We start from the raw sequence: 25,311 nt of genomic DNA, 5'->3' as shown, positions 1-25,311 counted from the left end.
TTGTATTTTGAGTTCTTTGAGAAATCTCCGTACTGTTTTCCATAGATGTTGTCCTAATTTATATTCTCATCAACAGCGTACAAAGGTTTCCTTTTCTCCACATCCTCACCAACACTTGTTTTCTTTCGTCTTTTTGATAAAAGCCATTTTAACTTGGGTAAGATGATATCTCATTGTGGTTTTAATTTGCATTTCCCTAATGATTACTGATGTTGAGCTTTTTTTTTTTTAATTTTATTGTTATACTTTAGGTTTTAGGGTACATGTGCACAATGTGCAGGTTTGTTACATATGTATCCATGTGCCATGTTGGTTTGCTGCACCCATTAACTGGTCATTTAGTATTAGGTATATCTTCTAATGCTGTCCCTCCCCGCTCCCGCCACCCCACAACAGTCCCCGGAGTATGATGTTCCCCTTCCTGTGTCCATGAATTCTCATTGTTCAATTCCCACCTATGAGTGAGAACATGCGGTGTTTGGTTTTTTGTCCTTGTGATAGTTTACTGAGAATGATGATTTCCAGTTTCATCCATGTCCCTACAAAGGACATGAACTCATCATTTTTTATGGCTGCATAGTATTCCATGGTGTATATGTGCCACATTTTCTTAATCCAGTCTATCGTTGTCGGACATTTGGGTTGGTTCCAAGTCTTTGCTATTGTGAATAGTGCCGCAATAAACATACGTGTGCATGTGTCTTTATAGCAGCATGATTTATAGTCCTTTGGGTATATACCCAGTAATGGGATGGCTGGGTCAAATGGTATTTCTAGTTCTAGATCCCTGAGGAATCGCCACACTGACTTCCACAATGGTTGAACTAGTTTACAGTCCCACCAACAGTGTAAAAGTGTTCCTATTTCTCCATATCCTCTCCAGCACCTATTGTTTCCTGACTTTTGAATGATGGCCATTCTAACTGGTGTGAGATGGTATCTCATTGTGGTTTTGATATGCATTTCTCTGATGTCCAGTGATGATGAGCATTTCTTCATGTGTTTTTTGGCTTCATAAATGTCTTCTTTTGAGAAGTGTCTGTTCATGTCCTTTGCCCACTTTTTGATGGGGTTGTTTGTTTTTTTCTTGTAAATTTGTTTGAGTTCATTGTAGATTCTGGATATTAGCCCTTTGTCAGATGAGTAGGTTGCAAAAATTTTCTCCCATTGTGTAGGTTGCCTGTTCACTCTGATGGTAGTTTCTTTTGCTGTGCAGAAGCTCTTTAATTTAATTAGATCCCATTTGTCAATTTTGGCTTTTGTTGCCATTGCTTTTGGTGTTTTAGACATGAAGTCCTTGCCCATGCCTATGTCCTGAATGGTATTACCTAGGTTTTCTTCTAGGGTTTTTATGGTTTTAGGTGTAACATTTAAGTCTTTAATCCATCTTGAATTAATTTTTGTATAAGGTGTAAGGAAGGGATCCAGTTTCAGCTTTCTACATATGGCTAGCCAGTTTTCCCAGCACTATTTATTAAATAGGGAATCCTTTCCCCATTGCTTGTTTTTGTCAGGTTTGTCAAAGATCAGATAGTTGTAGATATGCGGCATCATTTCTGAGGGCTCTGTTCTGTTCCATTGATCTATGTCTCTGTTGTGGTACCAGTACCATGCTGTTTTGGTTACTATAGCCTTGTAGTATAGTTTGAAGTCAGGTAATGTGATGCCTCCAGCTTTGTTCTTTTGGCTTAGGATTGACTTGGTGATGCGGGCTCTTTTTTGGTTCCATATGAACTTTAAGGTAGTTTTTTCCAATTCTGTGAAGAAAGTCATTGGTAGCTTGATGGGGACGGCATTGAATCTATAAATTACCTTGGGCTGTATGGCCATTTTCACGATATTGATTCTTCCAACCCATGAGCATGGAATGTTGTTGCATTTGTTTGTATCCTCTTTTATTTCATTGAGCAGTGGTTTGTAGTTCTCCTTGAAGAGGTCCTTCACATCCCTTGTAAGTTGGATTCCTAGGTATTTTATTCTCTTTGAAGCAGTTGTGAATGGGAGTTCACTCATGATTTGGCTCTCTGTTTGTCTGTGATTGTTGAGCTTTTTAAAAAGTACACCTGTTTGTTATTCGTATGTCTTCTTTAGAGAATTTTTCATTCATGTATTTTGCACATTTTTAATTTTTCTGGCTATTGAATTTTAAAACTCTTATGTTTTTTAAAATTTTTGTGGGTACATAGTAGGTGTATATATTTATGGGGTACATGAGATACTTTGATACAGGAATGCAATGTGAAATAACCACATTATGGAGAATGCAGTTTCTGTCCCCTCAAACATTTATCTTTTGAGTTAAGAACACATTATTGACTGTAGTTACCCTATTGTGCTATTGAATAGTAGGTCTTATTCATTCTGTCTTGTTTTTTTTTGATACCCATTACCTATCCCCACCTTTCCCCAAGTCCCCCACTACCCTTTGCAGCTTCTGGTAACCATCCTTCTACTCTCTATGTCCAAGAGTTCAATTATTTTGACTTTTGGATCCCACAAATAAGTGAGAATATGCAATGTTTGTATTTCTGTCCCTGGCTTATTTTACTTAATGTAATTATCTCCGGTTCCATCCATGTTGTTGCAAATGACTGTATGTCATTGTTTGTGGTTGAATGTAGTACTCCATTGTGTATATGTACCACATATTCTTTATCCATTAATCTGTTGATACACAACTAGGTTGCTTCCAAATCTTAGTTATTGTAAATAGTGCTACAACACAGAGTGCAAATATCTCTTTAATATACTGATTTCCTTATTTCCTTTCTTTTGAGTATACACCCAAAGTGAGATTGCTGCACATATGGTAGCTCAATTTTTAGTTTTTTTGAGGACCCTCCAAATGGTTCTCCATAGTGGTTGTACTAATTTACATTCTCACCAACAGTGTACAAAGGTTCCCTTTTCTCCACATCCTCACCAGCAGTTGTTATTGCCTGTCTTTTGCATATAAGCCCTTTTAACTGGGATGAGACGATATCTAATTGTAGTTTTGATTTGCATTTCTCTGATAATCAGTGATGCTGTGAACACTTTCGTATGTCTCTTTGCCATTTCTATGTCTTTTGAGAAATGTCTATTCAAATCTTTTGCCTGTGTTTTCATCGGGTTATTATATTTTTTCCTATAGGGTTGTTTGAGCTCCTTATATATTCTGGCTATCATTTCCTTGTCAGGGGGATAGTTTGCAAATATTTGTTTCCATTCTCTGGGTTGTCCCTTCACTTTGTTGATTGTATATTTTGCTGCACAGAAGCTTTTTAACTTGGTGTGATATCATTTGTCTATGTTTGCTTTGGTTGCCTGTGCATATGGGGACTTGCTATTGAGTTTTTGGAGTCCCTTGTATATTTTGGATATTAACCCCTTATATGATATATGGTTTGCAAGTATTGTCTCCTATTTTGCAGATTGTTCCTTCAGTCTGTTGACTGTTTCCTTTGCTGTGCAGAAGCACTTAAGTTTGATGCAATCCCGTTTGTCTATTTTTACTTTTGTTGTCTGTCCTTCTGTCATATTCAAAGTATCTTTGTCAAGACCCATGTTATGCAGCTCTTTCCTTATGTTTTCTTCTAGTAGTTTTATGGTTTCATGTTATGTTTAAGTCTTTATTGCATTTTAAGTTGATTTTTGTATATGGTATGGGATAAGGGTCCAGTTTCAGTCTTCTGCATAATTATTTTCCCACTTAGAAAAATATAGAATAGGGACAATTTCTGTAGGATCAGTACGAAGATAGTTTTCTGTCTTATATGTCTTATAATGTTTGTTGTGACAGTTTGGGAACTATAGTGATATGGTTTTGATATTTGTCCCCTCCAAATCTCGTGTTGGAATGTGATCTTCAAGATTACAGGTGGGGCCTAGTGGGAGGTGTTTGGGTCATGGGGACAGCTTTCTCAGGAATGCCTTGGGGCCTCCCTGTGGTAACCATTTCACTTGAGTTCTGGTTGTGAAAAAGAGTCTGGGACCTCCCTCCCTTTCTTGCTTTTTCTCATCATGTGACACACTAGCTTTCTGTGCCTTCTACCATGAGTGAAAGCCTCCTGAGGCCTCACTAGAAGCAGAAGCTGGCACTGTGCCTCTCTATAATCTGTGGAACCATGAGCCAAATAAACCTATATTCTTTAAAAATTACTCAGCCTTAGGTATTCCTTTATTGCAGTGCAAAATGGACTAGTGCATATAGAAAAGTGTAAGTAAAAAAATAATATCATTCAGACTTCCTCAACTCATGGTGAAGGGTTGCTTTTATTTTGGTCAGTAAGTCTGTCTTTTCTTTCCCTCTTTTTATCTTTCTCTTTTTCTTTTGTTCCTTTCCACTCTTTTTCCCTTTCCCCTTTTGTCTCTCAATCTATCACTACATTAATGTCTTTATATCTGTAGATTTTTTTAATTTGCAGTTTTACTGCATTTACTGTTTTATGTTTTACTGTACATTTAATATCATGTGGGAAATATTTTTCCATAACTTCAAATATTTTCAAAAACATTTTTAGTTGAATTATATGATATATCACAATTTGATCTCTATTATTAGATGTTCAGACTGGTGACAGGTTTTTTTTTATATTGGTAGTTATAATTCTATAAATCATGTATGGGCATAAAGTTTTGTATGCAGCTCTGATCATTTATTGAAGGTGAAATCTTAGAACTTGTATTGCTGGGACAAAGGGGAATACATACTTTGAAGATGTTTGATACATATTAGGAAAATATCCTCCTGAATGGCTGTGTAATTCAAAATTCCCACCAGTCTTGAATAGGAATGGTCTGTGGCTCTTTTTTTTTATAGATGTTTCATCAGTGATCTTGGTGATGAAGTAACTTTAGAATTTGAAGTTGTAATATAAAATAAATATAAAATACTTGATGGTTCAGAAAATTAGCGAGTTGATAGCAAATTAAAGTTCAATAAGGAAAAATTAGGGCAGGAGAAATAAATGATACAAATGGCCAAAATAATGTGTGGAGTAGCTGTTTCTACATGCATTGAGTGAAGGAAAATCCAAGGTCATATGGAATATGACTACATTTTTTCATAGCCCCATGGGGAATGTTACTATGGTAGGAACTGCTCCCAAATAAAAAAGAATACAAGTAAGCTCTGCTGTAATTGATGCTCTGTTCTAAAAAGACTGATTTTATACTTTAAACTATTAAGAATTAAGAGACACTACATACCTTCATGGGAGATATTAAATGTTCATTTTCATTATTTACTCTAATTATTTGAGCATAAATTGAATTTAAAAAGGCTTTCTGAAAGTTACTGCTGATCTTTCTTCAGTGAAACAGAGAATATATTTAGGAAGCTGGGGTGTTTCCAGTAGCAACAACCAGTACCGATTCTCTGGGCACGAACTAGATATTCAACAGTTCAACTCAATTCTGACACTAACTACCTGGAGTTAGCTTCAGACTTCACAGGTTTAAGGGCTCAGTTCCATCAGACTGCGCTCAGTTTGAATGCCAGTTGCAAGTATTGGGTCCGAAGGTTACTTGCACTCTGTCTGACTTATTCAGAGATTCCCACAACCCTTCTAGTCAGGCTTGATAACTTGCTAGAATAACTCACAGAACTCAGTAAGGCACTCTATCTATTACCAGTTTACTATAAAAAATACAGCACAGGAACAGCCAAATGGAAGAGATGCATAGGGCCATGTATGGGGGGATTGCACAGAGCTTCCACATCCTTTCTAGATGTGCCACCCTCTTAGCATCCTGATGTGTTCACCAACCTGAAAGCTCTCTGAATCCCATTGATTAGGGGGGGTTTATGGAGATTTCATCAAAAAAGCATGATCCATCATTAATTCAGTCTTCAGTCCCTCTCATCTCCCTGGAGGCTTGGGGTGGGACTGAAAGTTCCAAGCTTTTAATTATGGTTTGGTTTTTCTGGCAACTAATTCCTATCCTGAAGCTTTCTAGGGGCCTGCCACAAGCTAACTCAGGAAATTCTAAGGGATTTAAGAGCTTTGTGTCAGGAACTGGGGATGAAGGCCAAATATATCTTTCTTATGATGCCATAGAAGTTCATTTTTCTTCCATGAAATATTAGGGGAAACTGAATTATCTTTATTTTGCAAATGATACTTTGAGGATAGGAATGCTGTTCTACAGTTAAGAAGGCATACATTTATAAACACACACATTTACACACACAAACATGAGGAAGCAGTTTCAAAAACCTCGTTTTGTTTGGTTGTATATTGTAGTTCTCTGTGTATTTTAAGTGTGATTTACATCCTGCAAGCCTGTGCTAAACCTCTTTATTAGCAATTATTTCTTTTCATTTGTAGTACAAATCTAAATGTTCAGACAAATGACCCTGACCTTGATATAGTTACAATCCATAAGAATTTTATAATTTGATCTTTCTTTCTGATAGCTGATATTCAGCATGATTTTAAGACTATTAACAGATCATATGCAACAACTTAAAAATCAGAACATTTAGTTAATCAGGTTGCTTAAATCAATTAATTAAATATCTCTGCAGGATGACAGGGAATTTGCTGTGTTTTTATTATCCAGAGAACTTTGTCCTCTTGTGCTAATAAACTGTTTTTCTAGTTTTTTCTTTTAGCCTGGAATCCCACTATTTATAATTGAATGTGAGATTCTTTTCCAACTGAAACAACTTTGAATAGGCACCTTTTAAAAAATCAGTATCATTATGTATATTAGCAAACTTACTTTTTGAAGGAGGGTCTCAAAAACCACATGTCTGTCCTGTGCACATAGGGTGCTTTTCTGAGAGTAATGAGTGTCAGAGTCCACTGCTCCCATCACTGATGACGGATGGAGGATGATCCAGGGAGTGAAATGGTTGTTGAGAAAGCTAAAATAAGTGGAGCTATAATTCTAATTAGTTTGTTCATCTTGACAGTATCTAGTCCTTGGTGTAGTCAACAGCTGTGAAAATACTAAGCTGTGTACTTTGATTTTGGAAATCTAGTTTCTTTACATTTTTAATTATAATTCGATATATGTTAATTGAATAAAATTAGAAAAATAACAAAGAAATGAAGATAAGAGGATAAAAATCACCAATAATTCTACAGTTACACATTCTATTTACTTTTTTTATATTCCCCATTTTTCATATAACTGGGGTCCTACTGTCCATATAATTTCATGTCCTCATTTGTTGTACTTAACACTTTCTCAGGCTAATACAAAATTTCTGAAAATCTAATTTTTAATGGCTAAGTAATATTCATTTGTATAGTCATACTTTTATTAATTTAACTGTCAGTCCATTTTCAATATTATCAATAATGCTGTGATGAACATATTTTATACAGATTTTTGTGTTCATTACTAACTATAATAAAACAGCATTAAGCCATTTGTTAGATTGTACATTTTCAGTGCCAAATTACAGGATATCAGACAGTTACACATCGCTGAGGGTGGGAATAGACCTGAGAAGATTTTATATGGTGGTATATGAGTTGTTCTTTAAAGGGTGCACAGTCAGGGCTCGGGCAGCTATATAAAAAAGTCAGGGCATCATGGCAGTGGACAATTTATGAGCAGAGATGTGCACAGGAGTACACTTGGGCTGTATCTGGTTGAGTGTGATCCAACCAATATGGAAGGATAGGCTGGGGAAATGGAAGGAAATGAAGTTGGAAATGTAAGGTGAAGAATTTGAAAATGTGTTAGTAGGATAGGTGGGGCAACTGAAAGTCCTGAATATTCTGGGTCATCTTACTTTTCACTCTTCATTAAGCATTTTTATTTAGCACATTTTACGTGCACCACTGTCATGATAATCTAATAAAGCCTGGCGGAGGCTGCAAGGTCTTTTTTTTTTTTTTTTTTTTTTTTTTTGAGACGGAGTCTTGCTCTGTCTCCCAGGCTGGAGTGCAATGGCGCGATCTCGGCTCACTGCAAGCTCCGGAGGCTGCAAGGTCTTATACTTGAGTAGGGATGATATTAAACCAGTGTATGCAGTGGTCTGTCATGTGGCCTCCATAAGTATGTTTATATTTTAAGACTGTGACACACTGTTGGTTTGGAAAAGTATGGTCAGAATGACGATTGGAAATCTTTGGAAGTGAAGAATCAGAGTAGACTCGCAACTTAGATGATGCAAATATTTAAAAGATTGTTCTCCTTATAGATTGGAGGGGGCTGGTTAGAGGCAGGAATAGCAGGTAAAAGGTTCATTAAGGAATGCAAGATTTAACAGATGGGTTAGAGGAAAGCAAGGACTTAAATTTATAAATAGATTATTTAATTTAATGGTTCTGGTTATTCAGTGGACTCTTTTTCAAAATGTAAAAGCCTCAGTCCTGCTCAAAATTTGCTGAATCAGAATTTTGAGGGAATATATTTTAAAAGCTTCCTCAGAGATTCTGATACATTTCTCTGGTTAGAAACAACTAAACGAATTAATATGTGTTTTTTCCATCCCAAGAAGTTGTCAAATTGTCTAAACCTACTATTGAATCTTAATATATTTAATATGCATGTGTGTGTATTTTTCTTCTGCATAACTTTCTCATACTGTTTGCAGTCCCCTGATGGTTTTTTTTCTGTTACTTCATGCCAAGTCTTATTATAAACTTATTAGTGTTACTCTGCAAAATCAATTTTAAGCAAATGAAATACACTGCACAAGTTAAAAAGAATTTCTGTAACTTTTTTCTTATTAAATGATAGGGACAAAAGCCAGGATGGATGTTCAAAAATGGTATTTGAGAACTTCAAAGCTGGCTCTGGCCTTGGCAATTATCCGCTCAAAACCAGCAGACAAAAGCAGCAGAGAATACACAGAGCACCTTGCTATGTTGCTATCTGAGGAGGAGTCAAAATGGAGATCAAAAGTTGAAGTCTTGGAAGCTGAAGTTATGCAATTACGTCAAAAACTTCTTGTGAGCAGGCTTTGTTCAGGATCCTTTAAGAGTGGTGAGTATATAAAATTGCCTTTTGGTAGTATGTCAAACTTGTTTTATTTCAGCTGCACAATTATTTAGAAATGTATTCCCAAAACATGAAAATGTTTAGTTTCCATGAAAGCTCGACATCTTCTAGCCTTATACATTTTTTTTTTTACTTCTAGTCATTCATTAAAGTTTTATTGTCACTTTCCTACATTTGACTTTGGAATGAAGTTAGAGAATGAAAATAGTATAGATGTGAAGGCAATAAGGTCTTTTAAAATCTGATTGTTCAACTTTATTATTTTACTATACATTTTGTTTTGCTTTTATATTCAGTAGTTAATCTAGCAGTCCAATGTGAAATACCAGCTATCGGCCAGGCATGTGTGGGTGGTGAGGACTCCAAAACACATAAAAGGAGGTGCTGTCCTTGCTACTAAGTGTCTACCATTCTAGCAGAGAAAACAGATGTATAAATAATTAACCTAGTTGTGATACATACTATAATAGAGACTGACAAAATACAGAGGAGGAAGTTATTCCTTCTGCCTAGTTTCTGGGAAGTCTTCTCACCTCTGGCCCTCAAAGTTCTGTCCACTTGTCAGTGAAATGGTTACAGAACATCCAGTAAGATGCAGGAGCATGTGCAAAGGCACTGGAGTGGAGAATACATATTGCATTCAGAATACTGCCATCATTGCATTTAAGAGTGACCAAAACACTTGTAAGGCAAAGATGTGATGGGGAAAAAGGTACAGAGGGAAGTTGGGACCAGATTCAGAAGGGTCTTGAATGTCAACCTAAGGAATATTTTACTGCATTGCTTATCAGTAAGTTGACCATACAATTTATGGTTTCTACTAGGATCCTTGTGAGGGTGAAAGGAAGGGCCTATTAAAATAATTACACTGGGAACACAGGGGCAAACCTGGGTTTACTTGGGCGAACTAGAACATGTGGTTACCCCATTAATCAGGAGCCACTGGGCTTTGTTGAAGCAGAAGATTGACACTCATGATTGGGAAACGTAATTCTGACAAGTTAAAAAAAAACAACAACCATAAATCAGGCAGTGTTATTTCTTTGCATAAAACTCTTCCCTGGCTTCTAATTAGGCTTCACATTAGATTCAGACTTCTGAAAGTGGCCCAAAATGCTGTGGGTGATTTCACCTCTACTCACCTCTCCCACCTCATCTCATACACTCTCCCCATTATCAGCTAGGCCCTAGTCAACATGGCCTTCCTTCCAGCCCTTGACATCTCTTTATTGCCATGGACCTCTCCTAGGCTCTTCTTCTCTTTGACTCTTTGAGGCTGATTTCTTCTCTTCCTTAGGTCTTATTTTAAGTGACACCTCCTCAGTGAGGTATTCCCTGACCCTTCTAGTGGACCCCCACTAGTTATTCCCTACACAAGCACCTCCTGTGTAGTATTTACTTATTTGTTTATTTACTTGGTTGCAGGTTTATCTCCTGAACTTGAGCTTACGTTCACTGAGGAGAGGCCTTTGATTTTCTCATTTTCTCAGGTCTCTTTACTTGTTTCCCAGCTCAAAGCCTGACACATAGAAGGTGATCAGCAAATATCTGTCCAATGAAAGAGGAACATAGAGGATGTTTTGGCTATAGAGGTGATTCGAGGCAGGGAGACCAATGTTTAAAGCTTTGACTAAATCCTACATAAGGAATAGTGAGTTGAATTAGATCTGTGATAGTGATAAATAAAAGGACAGACATGTAGGAATAAATTCAGAGTAGACACTTTAGACATTTATGAATGGTTTCAGAGAGTGGTTAAGGGACATAGCAGTATTTAGGGTAATACCTTAATACCTAAATACCTAAATAAGGTTTCCCTCCTAGCCTACTAAATGGATTGTGATACTTTCAATTTAGATGGTGAACACAGAAATAAGCTAATAGAACAAAAGGTTGAGCCCAAGTTTCTCTGAGTGTAGGCTAATCCCTGGAATATGGATTACCTAGAAGGAAGGTGGAAGTATGGTCAGAGAGGATGAGCAGGCTAGAACTACAGACACAGACTTAGGATCTGTTGGATTTAAGGAATAGTGAAGTTATAGTTGTAGATGAGACTCAAAGAGAATACAGCCATGAGTGTAGGTGGGAAGCCTGCAGATTCCAATATTCCAGGGATGTCAGAGGAAGACAAGGCATTATCACATTAAGAGCGTGCAGCAGGTGTAAGGCACACATATATGCTGTGGGTAATAGGAGACTTTAGTTTTGGGAATTATCATGAAAACCCAGTAACTTAATACCCAGATGTTACTAAAATCTTACTATTGCATGAGCAAAAATAGTATTACACAACTTATAGCCACATTTTAGTTTCTCTAGAGTCCTTTTTGATAATGGGCTCTTTGAGTATACGCAGTGAATGAATGGCAAACATAGTCAATTTTCCTTCATTTTTTCCTGTGTAGTTATGTAATTAATATAATGTCTCAAATGTTAAAATTTCCAGGAATCTTAAACCATGACTGTCATAAGCATCCATGAAATCAAAACTCTTGTATACTATCCAAGGGTCTATTCATAATACTGATAAAATGTGCATGTTATTTTTTTATAACATGAATGTGCCTAATAGGAGGAACCTAGGTGGTAGCTTGTTTTTATGCTGAGCACTTTCAGTTAGTGCCTGTGAGAAAAATTTTCAAAAAATCATATAATTAAAGTCAGTTTTACTCACAGCAGGAGTTGCAGGTACAATGTTTCTGTGCAGATGTTTGGAAGTAATCTGTTTCTCTATCTGTTACCTTAAACTTCAAAAATGAGGAATAAATGAATAGATTTAGATAAATGGAGTAACTGTTAAAGGGGAGAGAAAAAATATACAAAAGGGGAGCATACACTGACAGGAAAATAAAGGAAGAACATGGCAGTTATGTAAGGATGACATGAAATAGTGATATGCCTTGCTCTAAGAAAACTCCATACCTGAAAATCAAAACTATATTACAAGTGTATTTATATTATTAAATATTTTTTTCTAGAATTTACAGTGTGGTTTTATATGTGCAACTGTTGTTGAGTGTTTAGAGACAGAAAGTACTCAATAAATGTTGAATTGAATGATTCTTGACAGATTGAGAGGCTGGGGAATTCAGTTTACAGCATCAACTATTCATTGAAGCAACTGAGCAACCCAAAATTAAATAAAGCAAAGCCAAAATGGCAAAATACACAAATAAGGAAGTATGATATGCTTTTTCTACAGCATTTCAGGAACTCTGCTATTTCTTTATTCTTGTTTTTCTACAGCTTCTTAATGAATACACCTCTTTATTATATTTACTAGGGGACTAGACTATATAGAGGAGGGATAAATAGAACTTGATTATAGAATTATGTCACATTTTCATCTTACTTAAATGCTCTTTACTAATTTATGGAATGAAAGAATGAAAAACAAAAGGAAGGAAGAAAGGAAGGAAGGAAGAAAAAGAAGTCTACATACCCAGGGACACGTTTCTCAAAACTTTTTTTGTGATGTGTGGCATCTCTTACTGATCTATGGAAGAGAAAATACAAGTGAGAAGCTATGCTGTTTTTCTTTATAAAAGATTACTTACATTTTATTTTATAGAATCTCTTTTTAAATGTATTTTTATTAATTTTTTAAAAATTTCATGGACACTGCAACAGCCTCCTGTTAAAGAGGGACTCTTAATGTTGGCAAGGATTTAGTCTAGGTCTGAGAAGGTGGATGAGAAAGACTCACATCACAGAGACTAGCCAGGAAGATGTTAGTGGCTGTTTCTAAACTGGACTAGGGATTGAAGGGTTTATGGTGAGAAGAGCAGGGCTATGTTAATGGGAAAAATGGCATAGAACTTCCGTAGGCAGATTTGGGATTAAAATTTGAGTGTGTGTGCGGGTGGGGCAGGGGGAATCTGGACAGTTGCCATTGTATTACACAGTCATTTGATATTCCCAGGAGGGAAGTGGATGGATGAAGTGTCAGGTATGTGCCTTTTCGCCTACAACTTTAAGTAGTTAATATATTCATAAATCATAGATAGTATTACACATCTATGTGTAATATAATATACATAGATATATTATATTATATATAAATATAATATATTTATGAATATATTATGAATATATTCATTAATCATAGTCTACAGGATGAGCAATTGGCTATAGTAAAAAGGAAGAGCAATTGGCCAGAGTGAAAAGAAAGTAAGAAAAAATCAAACTAAATTAATTCATTGATGTACATGTTTATTTAGTAACTGTTTATTAATTACAGGGCACTTGTATAGAGTGCTTAGGGTAGTGGAGGTGGAGAGCAGTATGCAGAGCAGTGTAAGTAGTTATGGTTGAACTGAGTTTTAAGTTTTGGGTCCCGAGAAACAACCAACCCAGCCAGATGGCTTTGGGAGCTTCCTGATCCTTGAGCTCACATTGCTCAGGTTGGTCCCCTCACCCTTCTTTTCTGCCTTATAGCCTGAGGACTGAATTCTCACCATTCCATTGCCTCCGCAGTTCTTGCTTTCTCATCTTGTATAAGCATGGATTCAGGAAACAGTTTTTAGCTAGACTAGTGGTGACCAGAACAGAACAGGGGCCTGACAGATCCAAGATGGAGCTTGCCTTAGTCTTCTGATGACTATTTTCCTGGTCCCAGCCCACTCAGCCTCTGTTTCACCTCTTTGTTCTCACCCTGTTCCAGACGATGTACTGAGGAAACATTGCAAATAACTGACTTACCGACACAACTGTGGGGCTCAGCATTTATAAGTTGGGGCATTCACTGTTTTACAGATGCTGAAAGAGTGTGAAAATGCGATGCATAAGCATTTGTCTCTCAGTTTCCATATAAGCTTTCATAATATAAATTGTCTAATACAATAATGATGGAAGTTTGTTTAAAATTGTAATTGATTTAAAACATAATTGAATAATACACATAAACATAAAAAGATGTATCCTTAATTCGAGAGAGATTCTGAGAGGCTCTATAATAATTTCTTTCTGCATATCTCTGGAATCTCTGCATTTCTCTCCATTCCTGATGCCATTTCCTTGGTCATACTTAATTTATCCCAATGAGACTGGTATGTCTTTAACTGTAGCCTTTGCCCCTTTCTAGTCTAAATTGCAGCCCAGTCTCAAGTCATCTTATTTAATTTCAGATATAACCCGAAGGCCTTAAACCGGACTACAGACTTTTCCAGAATTTGGTGCTTGCTTACTTCTCCAGCCCAACCTATCACCACCATGTCCTTCACATTCTGCACTGAGACATACCAAATTTCTTTCACTTATTTGAATGGACCTTCTTGCTCAGCTCCAGTTGTTTATACATAATCTCTCTGTAGGGTATGTTCTCCTCCTCCTTTTGGTCTGGCTGTGTACTATTCTTTCTTTTGCCATGCAGTTTCAATACCACTTTTGTCTTCACTAACTACCTCCCTAGACTAGATGAGGTTCTCCTGATGTGAGTCCCCATTATATTCTGTACTTTATTATATGTGAGTTAAATTATAATTGTTTAAGTAGTCTGTCTTCCCTGTGAGACCCAAACTCTATGCTTTCAGAGACTGTTTTCATCCCACTGTATTTCTATAGTTAGCACAGTTCCTGTCATGGAGGGACACGCTCGGTGGTTATTTGGTGAATAAATAAGTTTAGAAATGGTCTATGTGAGGGTTCATACTTGGAACAAAATGGCCTTGCTAATCTGTAGTTTCTAGATATCTGCCAAGCCCCTGTAACAGTGGAAGTAGAATACAGAGAGCAAGATCCTGAATCCAGGAACGAGACCCAATAAAGTAGGGTGAGTATTAGAGCTCCTGACTTTAAGAGAGCCACACATGTTTATAAGTAATTGAATCAGAATGGGACAAATGAAGAATGACAATGTTAGCTTATCAGTGCAACAAAAGGCTAAAACCATTCATAGTACTTTTGCATTCCTAGGTCTTTGCGTAGTATGATTTTTTTTGGAGTAGCTTAATGCTATAACAAATTGCAATCATCTTTATGTTTAGGATTACATTTATTTTTTGACAGGTTTTATTTGTCTTTTAAATATCCTATTTGTCTGTTTTTGAATGTTAAGTTTCTACCAGAAATCCAAACATACCATGAGGATTCTGGATTTAATATGGATCCTAGAAATCCTGAAATTTACTTTTTAGGATAACTTTAATGTGCAGTGAATAAATCCAGGTAGATAGTTCTAGACTTTAGGCTGGAAAAATGTATAGTATAACATCAATCCCATTATCAAATTGAAAAGGAAATTAGATAAATGGGGTAAATGCGATAAGCCTGAGATTCTGCATTTCTGATACGCTTCTAGGTCATATTGATGCTGCTGGTCTGAGAACCACTATTTGACTAGCAAGGGACTATGTGTGTGTGAGGGTGGGGGTTGGTAGTTGAAGAGAGTGCAAATGGAAGGACAGCATGCTGGTACTTTGGGAAGGAACCAGCAGAGAGAGAAAAGTAGAAGATACAGAAGGAAGAGGATAACAGAAGAATCATTGCTGGCTCAGCTTCTTTAATGTAGAAGAAATACAGAGCGCAAGTGGAAAGACTTGTCCTAGATCTCCAGAATATGTCAGCGTCTCTTTTTCTGAGACTCTTCCGAAGGTAGGAGAAGGTGCCCTTTTATCTTTGTTTTTGCTGAGTTCATTTCCAACAGGTTTTCTACAAGCTATTCTTTAAAGTTTATTTTCTTCTTCCACTTCTCCCCCAGTGACCTTTATTCAGAAATCTGTCTCCTGGCCCCGTTGTTTTCTTTTTTCAACTGCCTTTGGGTTTTCATTCTTGAATTTATTTCCTTGCTGCTTCAACTCTTGTCTAAGAAGTCGTCCTCACCTGTTGCCTTGATTATAGATAAGGAAATGAGGAAAACAAGTTATCTAAAAGGTTAAATATGTAGTAAATGGAATGGGGTTCCTATAGAATTCTAGAACAATGACTTTTAGTACTTTAAGGTGGTTCCTTAGATCAGTGAGTTCCCCACAAGCTGCATGAGCATCAGGTGGGAAGTTGTTAGAAATGCAAATTCTCAGATCCCACTATTCCTGATTCAATTAAGAATCAGAAATTCTAAGTGGGGCTCAGCAGTTTGTGGCTTAACAGGCCCCCCAGGTGATTCTGATGAATACTGGAGTTTGAGAATCACTGGTTTAAACAAAAGTGAAACATATGTTCAGGGAGCATAATAAAAAATTTTACCAGAAAAGAGTCAAAGGAAACACCTGAGTGTTTTGAATGATTCAAACACCTGAGTGTAGTAAATTCAAAACACCCAAGTGCAGTAAATTAAGAGGGACTTGTAGGCTAGCTTCTGAAAGATTTCTCAGTACCAAGTGACATTTGGCACCTGGTCACCAAAGAATAAGTGTTTATTAAGAGCCTGGTTGAGCTGAGTGGCAGAAATGAGAGAAAATGAACCAACAACAGCAACAAAATAGTAGTGCTACAATGACTCTAACAACAACAACAACAACAACATCAACAACAACAACAAAAATAATAGTGCTACAATGACCCTAACAACTATGTTTGATACTGTTTCATACTGTTTAGTGCCATATGTATATAAACATAACAGGGATCTAACAATTGGGTGTTGTTGATTCTTGTTCTAGGAGAACTCTCTCCCTTCTCCCCTCCATCTTACTGCCTTCCTTTGTTTTTTTTTTTTTTTTTTTTGAGACGGAGTCTCGTTGTCGCCCAGGCTGGAGTGCAGTGGTGCGATTTCGGCTCACTGCAGGCTCTGCCCCCCAGGATTCACGCCATTCTCCTGCCTCAGCCTCCCAAGTAGCTGGGACTACAGGCGCCCGCCACCTTGCCTGGCTAATTTTTTTTTGTATTTTTAGTAGAGACGGGGTTTCACCGTGTTAGCCAGGATGGTCTCGATCTCCTGACCAGGTGATCTGCCTGCCTCGGCCTCCCAAAGTGCTGGGATTACAGGCGTGAGCCACCACGCCCAGCCTCCTTTGTTCTTAATGAGTACCCATATGTGAGTTGTATAAAACATCTTTTTTTTTTTTTTTTTTTTCCGCAGGGGAATACATCTTCTTTCTTAAATCAACTTCAAATAATTTTAGAGACATCGTGGAGGGGAAACATTTTGGATAGGAAATTCAGTGTATCGTACACTGGAAACCGGTAGAAAACCTTAAATTCTAATTAACCTATACTATTATATCAATCCATAGAAAAGTACATAAAGTGACATAGCTAAAAAGAAATGTATTACATAAATGAATGCTAACATGTTGTAGGCAATAAGACAAAACAAATTTATTTGTAAATAAAGTTTACAAGTAATATCACACATGTGGAACTATAAACATACATACTTGAATTATATTCTGAGTCACACTGAAAGCTAAAATAGTAATGTTGATATAACATGAATTTGAGTGAATTCGTAAATAGAATATGCAGACAAAGCACATGTATCAATAAAAGTGGTACAAAACCAGCAGACAAGTATAATGATTGGGAATGACTATCTGTGGAGGGAGGCCCGGTGTTATGTGGGATCCACACTGGCTTTACTGTGATTTGGGTGGTAGCGTCCACCCATCACAGGAAGGGGAATTATTACATTTTTCTTATATTACAAGTCAATGGTGGTTTTTTCACATGAATTTCCTGTTACAGAAACACTGTTTACATGAATTTTAAATTTAAGTGTGTGTGGGCATTTGTGAGCACTGGTGTAGTAATTAAATACATGAGAGAATACCACTGTTGAGAGATGTGTGTGCTGTGAAGGAGACATTGAGGTGTTGTGAGCTGCTTTCAGTCATTGAGCAGATCCATTGTTTCACACTTCTGTGGACTCAGAAAATGACACCCTAGAGTGTGGTGCTTTGGTATGCTGAGTACTTCCAACTGAGGAACACGAAGGGTCTCAGAAGCAAAGTCTCTTTCTGACCTTCTCCCCTTCTTTCTCCCACTCCTCTTTCTCCCCAAGGCAGCCATAGAAACTAGAATTATTTTTCCACAAGGCAGGTCATTGAAACTAGAACCCCTTACTGAAAAAAGCTAGACATAAAACCTAGAAACATTACTCTAACCTTCTTCTGCCTTTCTGTGTAAGAGCTGACCATAGGGAAATTCTCTGACCTACCTTGTCTGAAAGTAGCTCATAAGATACTCATTTAAGAAGGGGTCCTTCCCTGTGCCAACAAGGAATGAATGCCACACAGAGAGGCCAGGAAGAATCCAAACATACAGGCCTTGCTGGGTTTCCCCTCTTTGACTATTACCATTAGGTCATATCATTTTTGTTCAATTACATTTCTGTATGGCTGTCCATTCTGCATCAAACCTAAGCATAAAGCAGACAATTTTCTATGAATCTTTGGGTTGTCAATTCCAAAGGCTCCCATATCAAGTAAAATTTTGATTAAATAAATCTGTTATCTTTTTCTCCTGTTAACCTGTTGATATGGTTTAGATGTTTTGTCACCTTCAAATCTCATGTTAAAATGTGACCTTCAATGTTGGAGGTGGGCCTAGTGGTGGATATTTGGGTCATGGGGATGGATCCTTCAAGAATGATTTGGTGCTGTCCTCACGGTAATGAGTGAGTTCCCTATGAGTTCATGTGAGCTCTGGTTGTGTAAAAGAGCCTGGCACTTCTCTCCCTCTCTCTTGCTTCCTGACTCACCATGTGATACACTGGCTCCCTGCTTTCTGCCATGATTATAAGCTTCCTGAGGCCTCACCAGAAGCCAAGCAGATGCTGGCACCATGCTTATGCAGCCTGTAGAACCACTAACCAAATAAACCACTTTATAAAGTTCACAGTCTCAGATATTCCTTTATAGCAACACAAAACAGACTAACACAGAAAATTGGTACTAAACAATGTGACGTTGCTATAAAGATGTGTGAAAATGTGAATGTGGTTTTGAAAGTGGGCAATGGGCAGAGTTTGGGAGAGTTTGGAGAGCTAAGAAGAAGACAGGAAGCTGAGGGAAAGTTTGGAACTTCCTAAGACTAAATGGTTCTGACCAAAATGGTGATAGAAATATGGACAGTGAAAGCCAGATTGATGAGGCCTCAGACGGAAATGAGGAATTTATTGGGAGTTGGATAAAGGTAACCCACTTTATACCCTGAGCAAGGAACTTGACTGCATTGTGTTCATGCCCTAGGGATCTGTGGAAGTTTGAGCTTAAGAGTCATAATGTACGGTATCTGGTAGAAGAAATTTCTAAGCAGTAATGCTTAGCATTCAAGATGTGCTGTGGCTGCTTCTAACTGCCTATTATCAGATGTCAGAGCAAAATAATAACTTAAAGTTGGAAGTTACATTTAAAGGGGAAGCAGAGCATACAAATTTGGAAAATTCTCATCCTTGCCATGAGTTAGACAAAGAGCGTTTTCATGGGAGGAATTCAAGTGGGCTGTGGAGCAATCACTTTCTAGAGAGATTTGCTTGACTAAAAGGGAGTCAAGTGCTACTATCCAAGACAATGGGAAAAAGGGCCTCAAAAGCATTTTGGAAGTCTCTGAGGAGACAGCCCCTTCCATCACAGGCCCAGAGTCCTAGAAGGAAGGAATAGTTTTCTGAGTCAGGCCCAGGACTCTGCTGCTGTGCATCACCTTCGGAAGCTACTCACTGCATCCCTGCTACTACAGCTCCAGCTGTGGCTCAAAGGGCCCCAGATACGGCTCAGGCTGCTTCTCTAGAGGGCGCAAGCCATAAGCCTTGGCAGCTTCCACTTGGTGTTAAGGCTGCAGTTGCACACAATGGAAAAGTGAAGGAGGCTTGGCAGCCTTCACCTAGATTTCAAAGGATGTGTGGGAAAGCTTGGGTACCCAGCCAGAAGCCTGCTACAGGGGTGGAACCCTTGTAGAGAGCTTCTACTAGGGCAGCATGGAGGGGAAATTTGGGATTGGAGCTCCCACACAAGAGTTCCCACTGGGGCACCATCTAGTGGAGCTGTGAGAATGGGACTGCCATCCTCCAGATTTGAGAATGTTAGAACCATTGGCAATGTGCACTCTGAGCCTGGAAAAGCTGCAGGCATTCAACTCTAACCAGTGAGAGCAGTCATGGGTGGAGCTGTGCAAGGCTTTGGGAGCCCAACCCTTACACCAGTATGCCATGGATGTGGGACACTGAATCAAGGATTATTTTGAAACTTTAAGATTTAATATCTGCCTGCTGGGTTTTACATTTGCATGGGACCTGTTGCCCCTTTATTTGGGCTGATTTATCTGAAATAGGAACCTGTACCACCATTGTATCTTGGAAGTAAATAACTTACTTGTGATTTTACAGGCTCGTAGGTAGAAGGAACTTGTCTTGAGTCTCAGATGAGACTTTGGACTTTAAGTTGATGCTGAAACAAGCTGGGACTTTTGGAGACTATTGGGAAGAGATGATTGTATTATGGAATGAAAGGACATGAAATTTGGGGTGCCAGAGACAGAATTATATAGTTTGGATATTTGTTCCCTTCAAATCTCATGTTGAAATGTGATCCCCAGTGTTGAAGGTGGGGCCTAGTGGGAGGTGTTTGGGTCATAGTAGCAGATCCCTCATGAATTACATCATGTCCTTCTCTCAGTAAAGAATGAGTTGTTGCTCTGAGTTCATGTGAGATTTGGTTGTTTAAAAGAGTGTGACACCTCCCCTCTGTCTTGCCCCTGTTCTTGGCACATGACACTCTGACTCTCCTTCACCTGCTATCATGATTATAAAGTTCCCGAGGCCCTCAACAGAAGCAGATGCCAGCACTGTGTTTCTTGTGTAACCTGCAGAAACATGAGCCAAATAAACTTATTTTCTTTATAAATTATCCTCTTTCAGGAATTTCTTTATAGCAATGTAAACAGACTAACACACCTATCTTTTGTTACAGTAATATTGACCGTGACCCTTATGAAGGGTGAGGAAAGATGTCATACCTTTTCTGCCTCTATGGCATTATTAATTATTTTGTAATAAATGTGTGATAATTTTTCTTATTTTTGGTTTTTCTCAGTTTTCTCATATTAGGAGAGAAATATTGCTTATATATCTTTAATACATTCAGACTATGTCAGCTATTTTTTGTGCTTCAAAGTACACAGGAAAAAGACTGCATCCAGAGGAAGCTGTTTCTTATGTTTTGAAAAGCTGAGCTCTAAAAATTCCTCATTACTTTTAAAAATTAATACATCACATGAAGAACAAAGATTAGGTCGCCTTTGTGTCCTCTTGTGGTGCTGGATTCCATGAGATCTTGCACCCAGTGGTTTCTCAAATATGTTTCTGGGCTTGATATTTAAAATGATCATCTCTGACTAGGCTTGTAAATATAAAGCAGCAGAAATTATTTTCATGGAGTAAGGTAAGTTTTTCTGTGTAAATTATAATACATGTAAAATGTTAACATTTTACATCAATTTCACAAATAGTAGTTGGTGAAAAGGTAACTGGTAAAAATAATGCTTCTGATCCTTATACATACTTTTTATAGTACTTGAAATTTTCGAACTTATTAATAAAACAGGATATGCAGAATTTAGGCAACTTTCTCTCATCCTTTGATATTCTAATAAAAAATACCTTCTTTCCTGGAATTAGTATAATTCATTTCTTTCTGTAAAACAGTATTTTTGACAGAATGACCTTGACACCAAGTTCATACAAATTATATGGCATTTTGCAAATTTAAAACCTAAATGTGTTAATAACTGTGCTTTTAATAACTCCAAAGTTACTACTACCTGTGTATTTTTAGGGAGTGTTTATTCTCATGTGTTTGTTTTTTATTCTATGAACCACAACACATCTTCTCCATTTGACTTCTGAGCAGAAATCAGTCTAAAGTAGGCCAAGTCCATGCCTGTGGGCTGCTTTATGTGGCTGTGCAGCTCTCTGTTGCCTGCTAGGGTGAGAGATACAGTGGGGGTTGGACCTGGAGGCATGTGTGCCTCAGTGATTTATACTTTTCTAGTCCCACTTTAAAGAAGTGCCTTGCCCATGCACAGTTGTCTGTGATGGTGAACACAGTGACAGCAAACTTAGTTGTTCATTTAATCTTTTTAACAGTAAATACCGTATGAATCCAGGCCTTTTGTACCTGGATTCCTGCAGGCCTCCATCTTCTGAGGAGCTTCCATAGGTATGAAAAATAAAGTGTTGCCTGTAATCCCAGCACTTTGGGAGGCCGAGGCAGGTGGATCACAAGGTCAAGAGATCAAGACCATCCTGGCCAACATGGTGAAACCCCGTCTCTACTAAAAATACAAAAATTAGCTGGGTGTGGTGGTGCGCACCTGTAGTCCCAGCTACTTGGGAGGCTAAGGCAGGAGAATCGCTTGAACCTGGGAGGCAGAGGTTGGCAGGTAGCCAAGACTGTGCCACTGCACTCCAGCCTGGTGACAAAGCAAGACTCGGTCTCAAAAAAAAAAAAAAAAAGAAAGAAAATATAAAATAGTGTCATTAATTAGATTTACAACATTAGTTTTAAAAATTTATTTTTGTTTTTTAAAAGACTTTCTGAAAGTCTTTGCCTCTTTTGTATTGGTAGACTTAAGGCTAGAGTTCTAGGCAGTGACTCTCAACCCTAGCTCTGCATTATAATCATCTGGGGAGCTGTTAAAAGTCTTGATGCCTGGGTTGTACCCCAGGCCAATTACATCAGAATATCTAGGGTCTGGACTGAGACATGATTGTTTCATAGTCCTTAGGTTATTCCAACATACAACTGAGATTGAGAACCACTGGTTTAGGGTGAACTATTATTTTTACTATAGTCAACCCAAATGCCCTCATTGGCAGTTTTCATTATTCGTCTCACTTAATTTTAATCTTTTTATTTTACTGGGATATTCTCTGAAGTACACTACAGTTATCTATTAGAAAGAATGGAACCACCATTCTATTTTCTACTTCTATGAGATCAGCATTTTTAGATTCTACATATAAGTGAGATGATGCCATATTTTCTTTCAGGAGCTGACAGTTGAGGGAGAATAGAGAGATGTTGTTCAAAGGGTCAAAGGGTTTCAGTTAGGATGAATAAATTCTGGTGATCTATTGTACAGTATAGTGACTGTAGTTAGGAATAATGTTCCATATCCATGAAAATTGCCAAGAGTAGATACTGAATGGTCTTACCACAGAAAATGCTAAGTATGTGGGGTGATATATATGTTAATTAGCTTGATTTAATTATTTCACAAGATATATATATGTGTATATATGTATATACACATATATATGTGTTTATATATGTGTGTGTATATATGTATATATAACACAACATTACCTTGTACACTGAAAATATACATAATTTTTATTTGTCACTTGTACTTTATAAAGCCAAAAGAAAAAATGGAAGGAACTGATGTGGACCTTTCTGACATGGACCTTTTTGGGGATGCATTTGACTATATTTTCCTACATGCATCTCAGAGATTTGAGAGCATGAATGACAATGGTGAGGGGCTAGTGGTTCTGTGGGCAGCTGGAGGTGTCTGTGTGCATATTAGGAAGTGCTGCTGGCACGGCTGGGTTTGGAGTCGGGCTCTTCGAGGTAATCTCAAACTCCCTTGAGTGAATACTGAGCAACTGTAAAATGAGAGCTAGCATTGATTCCAACCCCCTTTTTTTCTCTTGTAAAGGTAACTAGTAGAAGTAGACAGTTTCTTCTACTCTCAAAAGTCGTATTATAAGGTACATCTTTAAAAAATTAGAAATAGTTGTATTTCTGCTCTTCCTTCAGTATTACCTTTTGTTATCATATGTAGCTTACTGAACATTTGGGGTATACTTTTGAAACAGAACTCCTTGTGATAATACCATGATTTCTATGGTGTTAAGAGTCCTTAAATTAGTAGTAATACTCAGAAGCCCGTTATTAGTTAAAATGACTTTTCAGAAAGGGGTAAATATCTTTCCTTCCATCGATTCACCTTGTAGATGACTTCTTATATAAGCTGGCTATGAAATATTATTGGCAGTACGCTGAACATTTGCAAGAAACCCTGTATCAATTGATGCAGAGGTGCTTTTTATTGCATGATTTACAAGTAAATGTTTAAGAGGGTACTTTGTTTGTTTGTATATACACACACATACACATATCTACATGGTTTTCAGTTAAAATTACACTAAAATCTTGTGGCATCATTTGTCTTAATTCACACATTTTAATATTAATACTGTTAATAAACAACTTTTCGAACAGTTCCAAGCTGTTAAATTTACTTAAATAATTAGGATATTATCTTTTAGGTAGTTCTGTGGTACATGCTTTCTTCCCCCAACTAATGAGGATTTTTATATTTAAAGAAAGTAGTAGACACATGATTTTTATGGCATGACTATCATGAATTTATATGCTTACTAGAACACATCTTGGAAATAAATAGAGGTGGTGTGGTGTTAACAACCATTCTGACAATAGATTTGAATAAGGAAAAGGGCAAGGCTTAGAATGCCATGCTTTATATAAAAGACTTATAGATACTAATGAGTGATCATAATCAACATTAAGCATCCGGTAGGTGTTCCGTGATTAATTTAGGAATGAGCATATATAAATTAATGAAGAAAGAAACAACAAAAGGAGGCCGGGTGCAGTGGCTCATGCCTGTAATCCCAGCACTTTGGGAGGCCGAGGCAGGTGGATCACGAGGTCAGGAGATCGAGACCATCCTGGCTAACACGGTGAAACCCCATCTCTACTAAAAATACAAAGAATTAGCTGGGCGTGGTGGCGGGTGCCTGTAGTCCCAGCTACTCAGGAGGCTGAGGCAGGAGAATGGCGTGAACCCAGGAGGCGGAGCTTGCAGTGAGCCGAGATAGAGCCACTGCACTCCAGCCTGGGCGAAAGAGTGAGAGTCCGTCTCAAAAAAAAAAAAAAAAAAAAAAAAAAAAAAAAAAAAATAGAAGCAGCATTATTGATGGAGCATTAGGGTTGCCGAAGATGAATTCTTGGAGACAGTGCTTATTGGAAAGAGCACTCTTTCCAATAAGAAAAAGTGGCTTTTAGAGTCAGAAGAATCTGAATTTGAATATTAGCTCTGTCAACATTAGCTAACTTCTTTTGAGGAAGTTGCTTACCTCCATGATACACACTCTCCTACTCTGAAAAATGAGGATGACAATGGTTTGGATATTGAGGAACTTATGGTTAAGGATTAATGAGGAATGCTTCACACACTGCTTCCTGTCACATAGGCAACAAATAAATACTAGTTTTATTCTCCCTTGGCCTTGATAATCTGATGGGAAGTTCATTAATTCCTTAGCAGGAGAAGAACCTAAGTTTTTTTTTTTTTTTTTTTTTTTTTTTTTTTTTTTAGGAATTGAGAATTTTATTGTTTAATTCTGTCTTACAAACAACTGAATCTAGCTGTTAAGTAGATTACGTGTGGAAAAGCATAGGG

The 25,311-nt window shown here is 37.5% G+C and overlaps 1 protein-coding gene across 9 annotated transcripts in view; it reads left to right on the top strand.

Moving 5' to 3' along the window:
- Positions 1–25,311, top strand: part of MEI4 (meiotic double-stranded break formation protein 4) — a 374,155-nt gene that overhangs the window by 26,317 nt on the left and 322,527 nt on the right. For all 9 annotated transcript variants that reach the window (XR_010120452.1, XR_010120453.1, XR_010120450.1 and 6 more), the window contains exon 2: positions 8,686–8,931. Coding sequence is in view for 5 of the 9 variants with exons in the window: in XM_063637851.1 (XP_063493921.1) it covers positions 8,700–8,931 (232 nt within the window). In the remaining 4 variants the exon portion in view is untranslated. The remainder of the gene's footprint in view (positions 1–8,685; positions 8,932–25,311) is intronic.

This window comes from Symphalangus syndactylus, chromosome 4 (genome assembly GCF_028878055.3).
Source record: "Symphalangus syndactylus isolate Jambi chromosome 4, NHGRI_mSymSyn1-v2.1_pri, whole genome shotgun sequence".
Taxonomy (NCBI): domain Eukaryota; kingdom Metazoa; phylum Chordata; class Mammalia; order Primates; family Hylobatidae; genus Symphalangus; species Symphalangus syndactylus.
The sequence above is the reverse complement of the archived record's forward strand: the minus strand, read 5'-3'. Positions and strand labels throughout refer to the sequence as shown.